This window comes from Schistocerca cancellata, chromosome 12, assembly GCF_023864275.1.
Source record: "Schistocerca cancellata isolate TAMUIC-IGC-003103 chromosome 12, iqSchCanc2.1, whole genome shotgun sequence".
Taxonomy (NCBI): Eukaryota; Metazoa; Arthropoda; class Insecta; order Orthoptera; family Acrididae; genus Schistocerca; species Schistocerca cancellata.
The window spans coordinates 145,302,929-145,317,179 of NC_064637.1; the positions used below are offsets into that span (position 1 = coordinate 145,302,929).

Consider the following 14,251-nt stretch of genomic DNA (forward strand, 5'->3'; position numbering starts at 1 on the left):
CAGGAAGTTTCATATCAGCGCACACTCCGCTGCAGAGTGAAAATCTCATTCTGGAAACATCCCCCAGGCTGTGGCTAAGCCATGTCTCCGCAATATCCTTTCTTTCAGGAGTGCTAGTTCTGCAAGGTTCGCAGGAGAGCTTCTGTAAAGTTTGGAAGGTAGGAGACGAGGTACTGGCAGAAGTAAAGCTGTGAGTACCGGGCGTGAGTCGTGCTTCGGTAGCTCAGTTGGTAGAGCACTTGCCCGCGAAAGGCAAAGGTCCCGAGTTCGAGTCTCGGTCGGGCACACAGTTTTAATCTGCCAGGAAGTTTCATATCAGCGCACACTCCGCTGCAGAGTGAAAATCTCATTCTGGAAACATCCCCCAGGCTGTGGCTAAGCCATGTCTCCGCAATATCCTTTCTTTCAGGAGTGCTAGTTCTGCAAGGTTCGCAGGAGAGCTTCTGTAAAGTTTGGAAGGTAGGAGACGAGGTACTGGCAGAAGTAAAGCTGTGAGTACCGGGCGTGAGTCGTGCTTCGGTAGCTCAGTTGGTAGAGCACTTGCCCGCGAAAGGCAAAGGTCCCGAGTTCGAGTCTCGGTCGGGCACACAGTTTTAATCTGCCAGGAAGTTTCATATCAGCGCACACTCCGCTGCAGAGTGAAAATCTCATTCTGGAAACATCCCCCAGGCTGTGGCTAAGCCATGTCTCCGCAATATCCTTTCTTTCAGGAGTGCTAGTTCTGCAAGGTTCGCAGGAGAGCTTCTGTAAAGTTTGGAAGGTAGGAGACGAGGTACTGGCAGAAGTAAAGCTGTGAGTACCGGGCGTGAGTCGTGCTTCGGTAGCTCAGTTGGTAGAGCACTTGCCCGCGAAAGGCAAAGGTCCCGAGTTCGAGTCTCGGTCGGGCACACAGTTTTAATCTGCCAGGAAGTTTCATATCAGCGCACACTCCGCTGCAGAGTGAAAATCTCATTCTGGAAACATCCCCCAGGCTGTGGCTAAGCCATGTCTCCGCAATATCCTTTCTTTCAGGAGTGCTAGTTCTGCAAGGTTCGCAGGAGAGCTTCTGTAAAGTTTGGAAGGTAGGAGACGAGGTACTGGCAGAAGTAAAGCTGTGAGTACCGGGCGTGAGTCGTGCTTCGGTAGCTCAGTTGGTAGAGCACTTGCCCGCGAAAGGCAAAGGTCCCGAGTTCGAGTCTCGGTCGGGCACACAGTTTTAATCTGCCAGGAAGTTTCATATCAGCGCACACTCCGCTGCAGAGTGAAAATCTCATTCTGGAAACATCCCCCAGGCTGTGGCTAAGCCATGTCTCCGCAATATCCTTTCTTTCAGGAGTGCTAGTTCTGCAAGGTTCGCAGGAGAGCTTCTGTAAAGTTTGGAAGGTAGGAGACGAGGTACTGGCAGAAGTAAAGCTGTGAGTACCGGGCGTGAGTCGTGCTTCGGTAGCTCAGTTGGTAGAGCACTTGCCCGCGAAAGGCAAAGGTCCCGAGTTCGAGTCTCGGTCGGGCACACAGTTTTAATCTGCCAGGAAGTTTCATATCAGCGCACACTCCGCTGCAGAGTGAAAATCTCATTCTGGAAACATCCCCCAGGCTGTGGCTAAGCCATGTCTCCGCAATATCCTTTCTTTCAGGAGTGCTAGTTCTGCAAGGTTCGCAGGAGAGCTTCTGTAAAGTTTGGAAGGTAGGAGACGAGGTACTGGCAGAAGTAAAGCTGTGAGTACCGGGCGTGAGTCGTGCTTCGGTAGCTCAGTTGGTAGAGCACTTGCCCGCGAAAGGCAAAGGTCCCGAGTTCGAGTCTCGGTCGGGCACACAGTTTTAATCTGCCAGGAAGTTTCATATCAGCGCACACTCCGCTGCAGAGAGAAATTCTCATTCTGGAAACATCCCCCAGGCTGTGGCTAAGCCATGTCTCCGCAATATCCTTTCTTTCAGGAGTGCTAGTTCTGCAAGGTTCGCAGGAGAGCTTCTGTAAAGTTTGGAAGGTAGGAGACGAGGTACTGGCAGAAGTAAAGCTGTGAGTACCGGGCGTGAGTCGTGCTTCGGTAGCTCAGTTGGTAGAGCACTTGCCCGCGAAAGGCAAAGGTCCCGAGTTCGAGTCTCGGTCGGGCACACAGTTTTAATCTGCCAGGAAGTTTCATATCAGCGCACACTCCGCTGCAGAGTGAAAATCTCATTCTGGAAACATCCCCCAGGCTGTGGCTAAGCCATGTCTCCGCAATATCCTTTCTTTCAGGAGTGCTAGTTCTGCAAGGTTCGCAGGAGAGCTTCTGTAAAGTTTGGAAGGTAGGAGACGAGGTACTGGCAGAAGTAAAGCTGTGAGTACCGGGCGTGAGTCGTGCTTCGGTAGCTCAGTTGGTAGAGCACTTGCCCGCGAAAGGCAAAGGTCCCGAGTTCGAGTCTCGGTCGGGCACACAGTTTTAATCTGCCAGGAAGTTTCTTACCACAACATGTTGGGGATTTCTGACTGGCCGTTCTACCTGCTTTCGTGGCAATAGTGCTCTTATAATACTGAGTCTAAATTCTTGGAGGGGCATTTTTGTGCCACAATATTTATTGTGTAGGGCATGTGCGTTTGTCAGTATCATTTCCACAACGTGGATAAAAAGTTTCTTGTACCAGCGTATGGTTTTGCGTTCCGAGAGGTAATATGATAACATCTGATCGTGCCGATCAACTCCCGCCATAAATTTATTGTAGTTTACAATGGCCAAGGGCTTAGATTTCTTCTCCTTTCTTTTGGTTTCAACCTCAACCATTTCATTTGTAAATGCATTAGAAATGTAGCAAACCTCCCTCTTATCACGCCACTTACCTATCATAACTCCTTCCGCAAATCTGGCAACGGCTTCACCTTTTCGTAGTTTTGCTTCCTGTATTTCCTTGGGTGTATCCTTCCTATTCGCCCTCAGAGTTCCCGTGCAGTGGGTCTTCTTATCCAGGAGCAGCTTTGCCAATGCGAAGCTGTTATAGTAATTGTCCATGTACACATGGTGACCAGCATGCAACTTTTCATCTAGTAAATGAAGAACAATTTTTTGCGCATGGCCTCTTCCTCCTAAATCGTCCAGCATGCCAGTGTATACCGCGAATTTTAGGACCATTCCAGTGGGAGTTGTCAAAATATATAGCTTTATGCCATATTTGTGCTTTTTGTTTTTGATGTATTGGCGGAAAAGTAATCGTCCACGCCAAAGGATCATTGATTCGTCCAGAGACAGTTCCCATCCAGGGTAGTAAACTTGGCACATCCTTTCATTGAAAAAATTGATAACGGGACGTATTTTATACAACCTGTCGGATGGTGTTGGTTTGCCCTGTTTTGGATTTTCAGAAAAGTGTAATGCACGTAGTATTAGCAGAAAACGATTTCGTGAAATACTATCGGCAATTCCTTTCACGTTGAATAAAGCGTCCTTTTTCCAATAGTCCTGCAAATTCCTCATCTTTACATTTCCCATGTGCAGGAAAACTCCCAAGAACACTAACAATTCGCCAACAGTCACATCTTTCCAACAGTTTATTCGTGATTGTCCTTTGGTTCCCGCAGAAAGGAATAATTCAATCGCGTTTCGATTTGTTTCTTCTACAACTGTCAATAGAAATTCGTCCGTCAGCAAAAGACGAAAATAATCTAAGGGAGTGTTTTCCGTCGGTTGAATAAGCAGTCCCTCATTTTTTATAAATGGGCAATTTATCATTCCAACTGGCTCTCTTTCCCACGCAACAGTTGTATCAGCTGCGTTATCTCTTGTTACCACTCCTTCTGCCATTTCCCTGTCGCTAGGATTCACAGCCATTTCTACAGTCTCATCTAAAACAAACTCGGCTCCGTCAGACTCTTCACTGGATTCCACGCCGTCCTCCTCACTGGCCAGTTCCGTTTCCGAATCGCTTTCTTCTAATATTCGTAATAATTCCGCATCCGTTAGTTTTTGTACGTTTCTTGTGTCCTGTGTTTTACGTTTCTTAGGTTCTGAAGGGCCCGCCGTGTCACGATTGTCTTCCATTTTCAGTCCCACAACAGAGAAAAACTGTAGGGAAAACACACGAACCGCACCCGCAAAAATTGAAAACAATACGTTCTTAGAGTGCCTGCGCAATGAACCACACCGAATGGCTGTGCCCGACTAAACTGTGGCGCTGAGAAACAGCTGAGTGTCTCGCCGCGCAGGCGCGTCGACGGCATATGCACTAGTATCGGCCGGACGCGCTGGTGCGCCGATGGCAGTGAACGTGTTAATCCTAGCAACACCAACACATCTTCATTTTCAATAATGTGTATTGGGGGGAAGGGAGGGTACTGTATTTCCACCCTAAAAAAATATCTTAATTGTTGTGGACATATCATATTTCAAACAAATACTGATGTGTAAGTAGGGCCCTGAACTTCAAAATATTCAATATGACTGTCACTGTGGAAAGTCACATGTACTATTAACGTGTCAAATTTTTGGGTTAAGTTTCACCACAAAATGTAAAACATTTATGGAATTCAGTTGAAGACTCCATTAAAAACAATTATCCTTTTCAAAATTTTAAAATATGAAACAGTATCTAATTCCCTCCCCCCCCCCCCCCCCCCCCCCCCCCCCTCCCCCCCTGGCATCGTCAGGGTTACAAACAAATGATACACAGGAATGAGCACTGATACAATCCGCTATCCGATTAGTTACTTTACTTTAGTTACAATTAGTATAATTGCGAGACGACAGTTCATATATCACATAGTGGCATTTTATTAGCACTATCGTTATTACACCTGTAACAGTAACTTCGAATTAAATAATTAAGTATTCCGGCACCATATGCAACATAATTTAATGTTTGAAAATGTCAAGGCAAACAGGTGCGGTGGTATCGACAGCTTAAGTAGTCACGACAAATGAAAACTTGCGTGTAAAAATGCACAAAGCACCACACTATATAGCATGCTCTTATCTTAAAAAAATTAATAAAATAAAAAAATAAATGATTATGCATGCACTGAAATAACCGTAATTGCAATAAATATATTTTTTTCCATTACTCACCCTAATCTAGCTCCGAAGGTCTTTGTGAAGAGAAATTCACAATTAAATATGATTTCTGGAGATGTTTCTTTAAATTCGTCGTCGTCGATTTGTACGATAATTTCTTACCGCACAAAGTACATTTCGCAAACTCTCGATCAAGAATTTTGAAATATGACCACATTTCGCTTGTCCTCGACCTTTTCATGTTGGCAACTATTGGTAGTAATAGCAACAACACAAAGAAAAACAAGAACGCGAAACGAAAGTCAATACCCTCTAACGCAACCAAAGGCCGGAAAGAGAGTGACGCCTGTTCCGGAACATCAAGAATTGCAGAGAAATGATTAGATAGATTCCCGTTATTTGCCATCCCCTCTCCCCGATGGCCCACCGTCATTTCCGTAGCAGTACGAAAATATTTGTTCGCTCCAGTTACTATCCACTCTGGAAATATCACCTGGAACTACGACCTTTAACTGGAGTCACCGAGTCGTCTAGACATACAGTTATTCTGTTACCAGCTTCCAGGTTACCTGTGGTGGTAGCCCGATAACTGCCAGAGAACTAGAACTAAGAGCCAATAACGATAACTGCCAGAGGAGAATACCGGTCTCTGACAGTTATTTCCATAGTCGCTCGAATTCCTTAGTAACTTTCCTTGTACTACGCGTCCAAGCTAAATTAACACGTAAGGCGGTGGCTCAAGGGATCGACTGTGCTTGTTAATGCCTGTACTGCAGCTCCTATCAGCCACGGCTCGGACATTAACTTTATTTAATTGTTTATGCTAAAAGTAACGAAGGCCCACGAAATAGTACACAGTTCTTAACAGATGGCGCGCAGTCTCATAGTTATTCCCATGGTCTATAGAACGCCTTCCAAATGCGCAGTACGATCTTCGGTCAACAGATGGCGCGAGGCACTCTTGACACTAAACAGGTATTGAAATAACTGCCTGAATCAGAGGAACGGTTATCGCAGTAACCGTTACTTCTCAGTAACCGGTTATTTCTATCAGTTACGTTATTTTTTGCCACCTCTAGTGCGTCACGTCTTGGGCAACGTACCTTAATTCTACTGTTTGAATATTACGCAACGGAAACGGATAACGCACCTCTGACAATTAGGAATTTACACAACTGATTGTTCACTACGCTCTGGCAATACCACATTTTCTTTCTTACTGAACAGCTTTGATCAACACGTGGCCATCGCACTGAATATGAATGGCACTCACAGAAATCTGGATATCATGACTACACACTATTTGAAGAACAAGGCCCACTATCTTTTTCTTTTTACTATCTTTTTTATTCCGATAAATTCTATTATGATTCAAAGATAACCTAAATACACCATTACATTTTATACAACAATTACACATGAGAAACTCCGCCCAGTGGGCATGGCTTTAGATTGGTGATTCTCTATCTTATGGTCTCGTAATTATCTAACTCTATAGTGCACTTCCTGGATAGGATGGTGAATCTTTTGCTTTATCTCACACATAGACGCACACCCATCATCACGAAAATTTACTCCACACCGAGCGGTACAAAAAGGAACATACATAACCCACTGCCTCTGAACCTATCTTGCTACTCTCCCATGCAAACCATACATCCTTAAATTACATGAAATAAATCACACTGGCAACAAAGAATACATCACAAAGAATAGTAACAACGTTAGGAGAATCATTTCACTTTCAGCTTTCCCACTTCAATTGGTATTCACCCCACTTTCACACGACATAGCCCCACTTCGTAACTTTTCTTTCCTACTACGAACTCTGGAGGATATATGCACGTCTTCCTGTGAAATGCAAGCCAAGTGGCGTTGCTGGATAGACGGCTGACTCACCTTGCTTCTCTCTGAGTATTAGAGTTTGAATCTAGCGTCACACGGAAACATAACACGCAAATATTAGGATCATATTCGTCACACACGCGAGTCCTAAACTGATACCTTGGACGAGTACTTCTCTTTATCCTTTCTAATGCACAGATTGAGACTTACACAGTACTCACCACGTGAAAGTGCTTGTCTCTAATTTCAAGTCTTGCACACGCCATTTCTTAAATATTTCCAACTTACAGTACACACGCCAATAATTCAGCTTAACTTCAGCGCTCGCAAGTACTTCAGCTTACTGCTGCACGTGGTTTCATTGTGACGGTAATGCTGCCAGCAGCATGCACGATCCCCGTAATATTACGTGCCTGCCATTTAATTCTTCCCCCAAAAGTTCCCAAAATAGAGAAATAATTATTCCAAACTACTTATTTCACGTGCATACCATTCTCTCCACTCTTTTGTCTTTACAGAGCACACCTAAGACAGGTCTAAGGCTATGTACACATGATAGCGTTGCATCGCGCGTTGCACCTTGCGTAAGAGAAAGTGGCGTGTACACACGTACAGCGTTGACGCCGCGTTGAACTCCAGTTTAGCCATGGAAGTTGAAGAGGCAGCATGTCTTCGGATTATGCACTGCAGGCTTAAAGAAGGGAGACGAAGGCAAAGACAGTACTGGGTACATCCAATTTTACGTGACAAATTAACCCATGGATCTTTTGTTAACTCTGTACCCAAATCTAAGAAAACATGGGTCAAAGTTTTTTAACTGCTTAAGAATGTCGATTGCGTCCTTTGTAAGAATGTCGATTGCGTCCTTTGACGAGTTATTGAACATAGTTCATGATGACCTGGCACCTAGTGGGAACTAAGTTAGGGATAGTATTTCACCAGAAGAGAAACTCGTAATCACATTGAGGTAAGTTTATTTATAAACTGATATTACATGTACGGTATAAATTATTGTATATAAAATAACAAATTGACAAGACTTCAATTTAAAATTGTTATTCTTTTTCAAAGTAAAGAAAATCCTTCAGTTTTAGTACAAATCAGATATTTCAGAACTTTGTAGAGAAGTGCAACTACCTGCTGGTGAGGCGGCCTCTTGTGGTCGTCGTGGGGTCCGAGTTGCATGTGTTGGAGAAGCTCCCGAGTGTGCCTGGCCACACTGTGTATTCGGCAATTGTTGATGTTCAGACCCTGCTTGTGAGGTGACCGGTACTTGTGGAGACTGAGAAGCTTGGCGGAAAAGCACATGGGTATACTTGGCCATGTTGCATACTGGACCAGAAGAAGGGATTGGTCGGTAGGACATGTTCTGAGGCATCAAGGGATCACCAATTTAGTATTGGAGGGCAGCGTGGAGGGTAAAAATCGTAGAGGGGAGATGAAGAGATGAATACACTAAGCAGATTCAGAAGGATGTAGGTTGCAGTAGGTACTGGGAGATGAAGCAGCTTGCACAGGATAGAGTAGCATGGAGAGCTGCATCAAACCAGTCTCAGGACTGAAGACAACAACAACATACTTAGTTCTTTTTCATTTATAAATGTATATCTATCTGTTCCAGGATGTACATTTTCCTGCCACTGGAATGAACACACAGGTTTTTCTGAGTATCTTTAACAATGTGTAGATCATGTTTTCCACAGTGGCTGACTTCGAAAAATGATTTGACTGAATGCCATTTCCTTCTGCAAATGGGTGTCTCTTGACTGTGTGGTGGCAAACACTGCAAACTCAGTTGATGAGAAATAAAGGATATAATGTAAGTAACTAATTCATTTTTCACCAAATTAAATCTCTTCTCATTTTCAGGTGGAAAGCCTTAATCTGTTTCCCAGTAAAAGGTGCGACCCCTGGGGATACCAGATGATCTAGCGTAATTGTGAGGTGGTTGAGATCTGCAGCAGTCCAAATATTGTAGGCCTGATTGGAACTCAACAGCTGGTATAATGAGTGAACGTGCGAAATCTGTGGCTATTACTCTCTATAAAGGTGCCCAGGAGGTAGACAAAAGAAAAGATGGAAGGAGGAATCAAAGAGTCTTGCTTCAGATCTGCATGGAGGATAATTGGTGACAAAAGTTAGGAAATACAATCTGGAGGGAGAGGAACCTTGTACCTGCATATGATCCTCTGGACCTGTCACGTAAACCTTAAAGTATTTAAGTAAATAACTCTTCACCACTAGTTAAGGAGGCACTCACTGAAGGATGTTAAGTAGCTCACTGTGGTGATATCATGTAGTTACTTGCAAGCAATTATGGAGAACACGAACAAAGCCCCCGTCCTAAACATACTTGTGACCAAAAAATAATGGGAATTTTTTGTTTTCTTAAAGAGTTTTATTTATTCATCTCCACTACCTCTGTTCCGTTGAAAGCAATCCCCTTCAGAAATAATATGCCTGTGCCAGCACTTTTTCCAATGTTAGAATCTCTTCTCGAACTCACTTTTCGTTATGGCGTTCTGCTCCTTCACTGATTCTGTTTATCAGGTGTGGCAAAACGACGTCCTTTCACGGTTCTCTTCAGCCTTGGGAACATGGTGGCTGAGACAACGTAAGGGGTTTTTTTTTTTTTCAAAAGATCATGATGTATTAAGGGGTAAGTGGGAGCATTACCATGATGCAGCTTCCAACAGAGGTTTTGCCACAATTCTGGTCGTTTTCTTTGGATTAACTCGCAAGTAGTATTCTTTGTTGACCATATGGCCATTAAGCAGAAACTGATGCACTATCCCATTGTAATTAAAATTCTTGCTAGAGGTACTTTCACATGTGATCGACTTGTCGATTGTTTTTTTGATCTTGGTTTTTCATGCGGTTTCCATTGTGACGGTTGGACCTCAATTTTGACATCATACCCTTATACCCATGTTTTGTCACCTGTTATAACCTTCTTTAGAAGCTCTGGATCGTTGTTCACTTCATAATTCCGCAAGTGCTGAGCGAAGTCTATGGCAGACGTCATATTTGGTGTAAATTCAGCAATTTCGGAACAAATTTTGGTGCTTAACATTTCATTCCCAAACATCCTAAAACTTGTTTGACAAGAGCCAGATGATATGCTATCATAATCAGCAACCTCTCGGATGGTGATTGTGTGATTTTCCAGAAAAATTTATTTCACTCCTACCACATTGTCGTCAATAATTGCGGTAGTCGTATTCAACATCTTCTTAACCATCTCTGAAACATTTGTACCACTTGTAAACTCTTGTACTCGTAGTAGTCGCCAAAAGCCACACCCAATGTTTTGAATGAGATACTTTACTTTGTTCCATTTTCAAGCGAAATTTAATGCAGATTCTTTGATTCATCTTTTTTGAAAGTAAAAATTCACTGAGCACTGAAACGTGCACATCCTTTTCCACTGTCGACAATGAACTAAATATTGAAAATAAATGTAAATATATGTACATCAAGAAAACATGTACTGACAAGATAAGAAAAAAAATGTATACACCCCACAAAATTAAATTCCTGGTACTTTTTGATCACACTTCCTATGCAGTGTCTGAAAAAAGAAAATAAAGCACCCATAACAGTGGGTTTTTTTTTTACAAGTACAAACTATTAGCAGGCATGTAAACAGTTAAAGCTGCAATTCCCAATTAAGGTAGAAAGCCCACCAGTATTGATGGTGTTTAGTGTTAACGAGACATGGGGGTCTATAAGGGGTGTGAGCACCATCGGATAGACTACTAAGTCACTTTGTGTTCAGTGTTGAATCACGGTTCTGCACAATCCCGGATGACTGTCGGCACGGTAGCGTTCTCGCTTCCCACGCCCGGGTTCCCGGGTTCGATTCCCGGCGGGGTCAGAGATTTTCTCTGCCTCGTGATGGCTGGGTGTTGTGTGCTGTCCTTAGGTTAGTTAGGTTTAAGTAGTTCTAAGTTCTAGGGGACTTATGACCACAGCAGTTGAGTCCCATAGTGCTCAGAGCCATTTGACTGTCGGCACGTATGGTGGCGGCTTGGGGAGACGTTGCATTCTTTCAGTGTTTTGGAAAGGCACGGTATGGACAGCCAGTGGTTATGACTATAGGTTGCAGTTAATAGTGATTGAGGGAACTGTGATGGCACAACAATCCTTCAGGTATCCATTGTCCTCTTGTTACCTCTCGTGCGACAGTATCGTGATGTTATTTCCATCAGAACAGTGCTCATTCACACAATGGCATGTGTATGTATCAACTGTATGCACGGTGTTAGGTGCTCCCATGGTCAGCAGAATCTGTAGATATGTTCCCTACAGATCATACGTGGCACCAGCTTTGACATAAACTCTGCCGCAGTGTCAGTATCCAGAATATTGTGAGCCATTGCAACAGTTGGAGGCCAGCTTTCCCGAGAAAGGAATGCAGTGGCTTTGACACCCTTCCAACCGAACGATTGCATGCAAGCAGGGCAATTGGGTGCATGTCATATTGATAAGTGAGCTCATACTGCCATGTTCTTTGTAAATTTGACTCGATTTTGTAAGCACTGAAGTAATATCACATACCCTCTCAACCCATGGCCTTTCATTTCCTTCCTTTCGGTGAATTTAACTTTCTTAGTTGGGCAGTGTTTATGAACATCTTGGACTGAAAGAAAATTAACATGATATAGAGAAGTAAAACTATTAGAGATGTAATTAAACGTGAAAGTGTCACTAAAAACACATTTAAAGGGAAAAGCCTGGAAAAAAATACAAAGTTGTGTGTCTGGAAAATCTGTATTACAAAGGGTTAACAGTGGGATAAGCTGCAGCAACTGCAACCAAATGGGAAAAATATTTTCTTCCAGCCCAGGATGTTGTGGCAGCTCTTCTGCAACTTCACATTCCTAATGCTTCTATATATTTTTTTCCTGTTTCTCCAAAGTCCATTCTTGGCAACTATAATTTAAAATGATCCAAGTCACTGTCTTTGTGAATATCTTTCTTCTTTGTATACTGTGTCTGTAAATAATTTACTCTTATTTCTGAAGGCTTGATCATTGCAATTCTTCTCTTAATATCCACTAGCTTTTGCCCTCTACTATGTTGGCATGGATCTTGAACATGCTTGAATTTTGAGTAGTCCTGAAGCTTATTATCCGTGGGAAAAAAGTTGTCAAAAGGACGCAATGGTAAAGAATTGATACGTTTGTAAGCACAGGTACCGATATTTGAAGTATGAAATACCAAAAAGTCTGGATAGGGGAACAAGCTAGAGGCGTATTTAAAGAAATTACAAAAATTAAAGAATCTGTAGTTAGAAATAAATCAGTTGTGCCCTTTTGACAGTGTCACCTTCAGTTTTTTATATCTGTTTTTCTTGCTGATAATAAGCTTCAGGATTTATTTTTGAAAATTCATGTGGATGAAGTCGTCCTGATGTTTTTTCTTCCAGCATAATGAAATGATGCTTAGATGAAACTGAGTCGATCCATGTAAAGCATTTGCAGTCTCTTGCAGGCCTGCATACAATACAAAAATGTAATAATAAATACTTTTTTAATCAGTTCAACATGCAACTCAGTATACATAACCTTTCAGTAGCTTCCCACAGAGTTATTTTCAAGTTTTTCTGTAAATAAATAATATAAAACATGATAAATAGATGTCAAAACATCTTACATTATGCATAATTACTGTATACTATTATTATTTGCATTATGTAGATAACCACAGGATATGTGGTGCATTCCCTTATGAATCTTGAGTTACTGGGCACACAGTTTAGTTTCCATACTATTTAGGCCTACATGTACAGTTCAGTTTATCATGTTTTATGGACAAACTCACTTCAAAATTTCTCTGAGGGTTGAAATGTTTTTATAAATATGTCGGACCATTGGCTGTTTCACTTCAAAATTTCTCTGAGGGTTGAAATGTTTTTATAAATATGTCGGACCATTGGCTGTTTTCAGCTTAGCATATAATTTTAGTGTTCTTTTATCCATGTTGGATCTTGCTGAACTCAACAGCTGTGAACAAAAGATGTTTAAGAATGCAACCAGCCACAAATACTTCTAAAAGGCTTTATTTAAATGCCATTACCAGTCTCAAGCTATCATGCCCATCTGCTGATTTTTATTTTATTTTTTTTTTAAATATTAGCAACAACGTGGTAATATACATGCATTTGATAAAATATAAAATGAAATACATACCATAGGTTTTTTGTGGATATTGTTTAGGCTTTCTTTGATCCTTAAGCATTTTCAGGATGACACACGACGTATTGAACAGCATGGACAAATGCACTTATTCTAAACAAACGACTGTGTTGTGTGCACACATTTCACAGTATTTCTCATCAGTTGCAGCCTTTGACGAGTACTTCACACGTAATGATTTTGTTTACAGTGAAAAGTCCATCCACTGAGCAAAGATATCACTCATTTCACAAGAAGGAAAGATCTCATCTACTGTACATTAAGTAAAGAATGTGTGGGTGATGCAAATCTAAATAAGAGAAAAATTCTTTGTCTGGAAAAGTGCACTTCTTACCAATGAGGAACTCTAATTGTAGCATGTCATAGGAGAAATTAACAAGGACATTTATTAGGCTACTCTCGAGAGGCAGCGGCATGTGTTTTGATTTTGGTCTCTGACCATTTTCTTTAATGGATGTTAAGTTGTACAGCTATTGGAATAAAGATACCCTTGTTCGGAGTCCTAACCCAGACCAATCGTGTTTAATCTTCTGTGAAAAACCCAAGGAACATGTTCAGGATTGTTTGTTAGCCTGCTGTAGTTGCTCATTTAGAATTTATTGAGATGAATTGAAGGTGTGAATGTGTATTTATAGTGATTTTGAGAGACCTATTTTTTCCCCCATAAGCTAGTTGTATATTTTGTTTATAGATTGTTTAGTGCTTGAAATGGTGTATCTATACTGAGCCATGTGAGTGGCAGTTGCAGATTTACATAATATTTTTTTTTTTAGTTTAAAAGCATCCATGTATTTATGGTATCTTAAAGTAATTGCCAGTCTGGCCAAGATAAAATCTGATGCAATTGTCACAATGAGTACTGTGTATTCCTCATTTTTTCGAGACCCAGCCCAGTGGTTTTGGTTTTATGTACTATGTTATGTTGTAGAGTTTAGTGTGTACATATGAGCTTAAAGTTGACATTGTCATTTTGGCAGCAATGTGCAGAAAATATTAAGTTATTTTATTCAACCATAGATTATTTATGAAAAGATATGTCATGTTCAATAGAAACAGTTTTTTAATTGACTAATCCATGCATACAGTAATAATATCTTGTATAGTTGTAGATGATGATGATGATGATGATGATTATTATTTTGTTGTATTGTGTGCAGTTTTGTACATACATATTGCCAAACAAATTTACAATTAATGTAAAAAAATTAGTTTATGTTCCATAACTACGCACTGGGTGAGTAAATGTTT

The 14,251-nt window shown here is 41.6% G+C and overlaps 1 protein-coding gene across 1 annotated transcript in view; it reads right to left on the minus strand.

Annotated features, from left to right (window-relative positions):
* Positions 1 to 4,222, minus strand: part of LOC126109529 (uncharacterized) — a 73,699-nt gene extending 69,477 nt beyond the window's left edge. The window contains exon 1 of the mRNA XM_049914548.1: positions 3,152 to 4,222. Within this exon, the coding sequence (XP_049770505.1) occupies positions 3,152 to 3,989 (838 nt within the window). The 5' untranslated portion in view covers positions 3,990 to 4,222. The remainder of the gene's footprint in view (positions 1 to 3,151) is intronic.
* Positions 4,223 to 14,251: the final 10,029 nt, after the last annotated feature.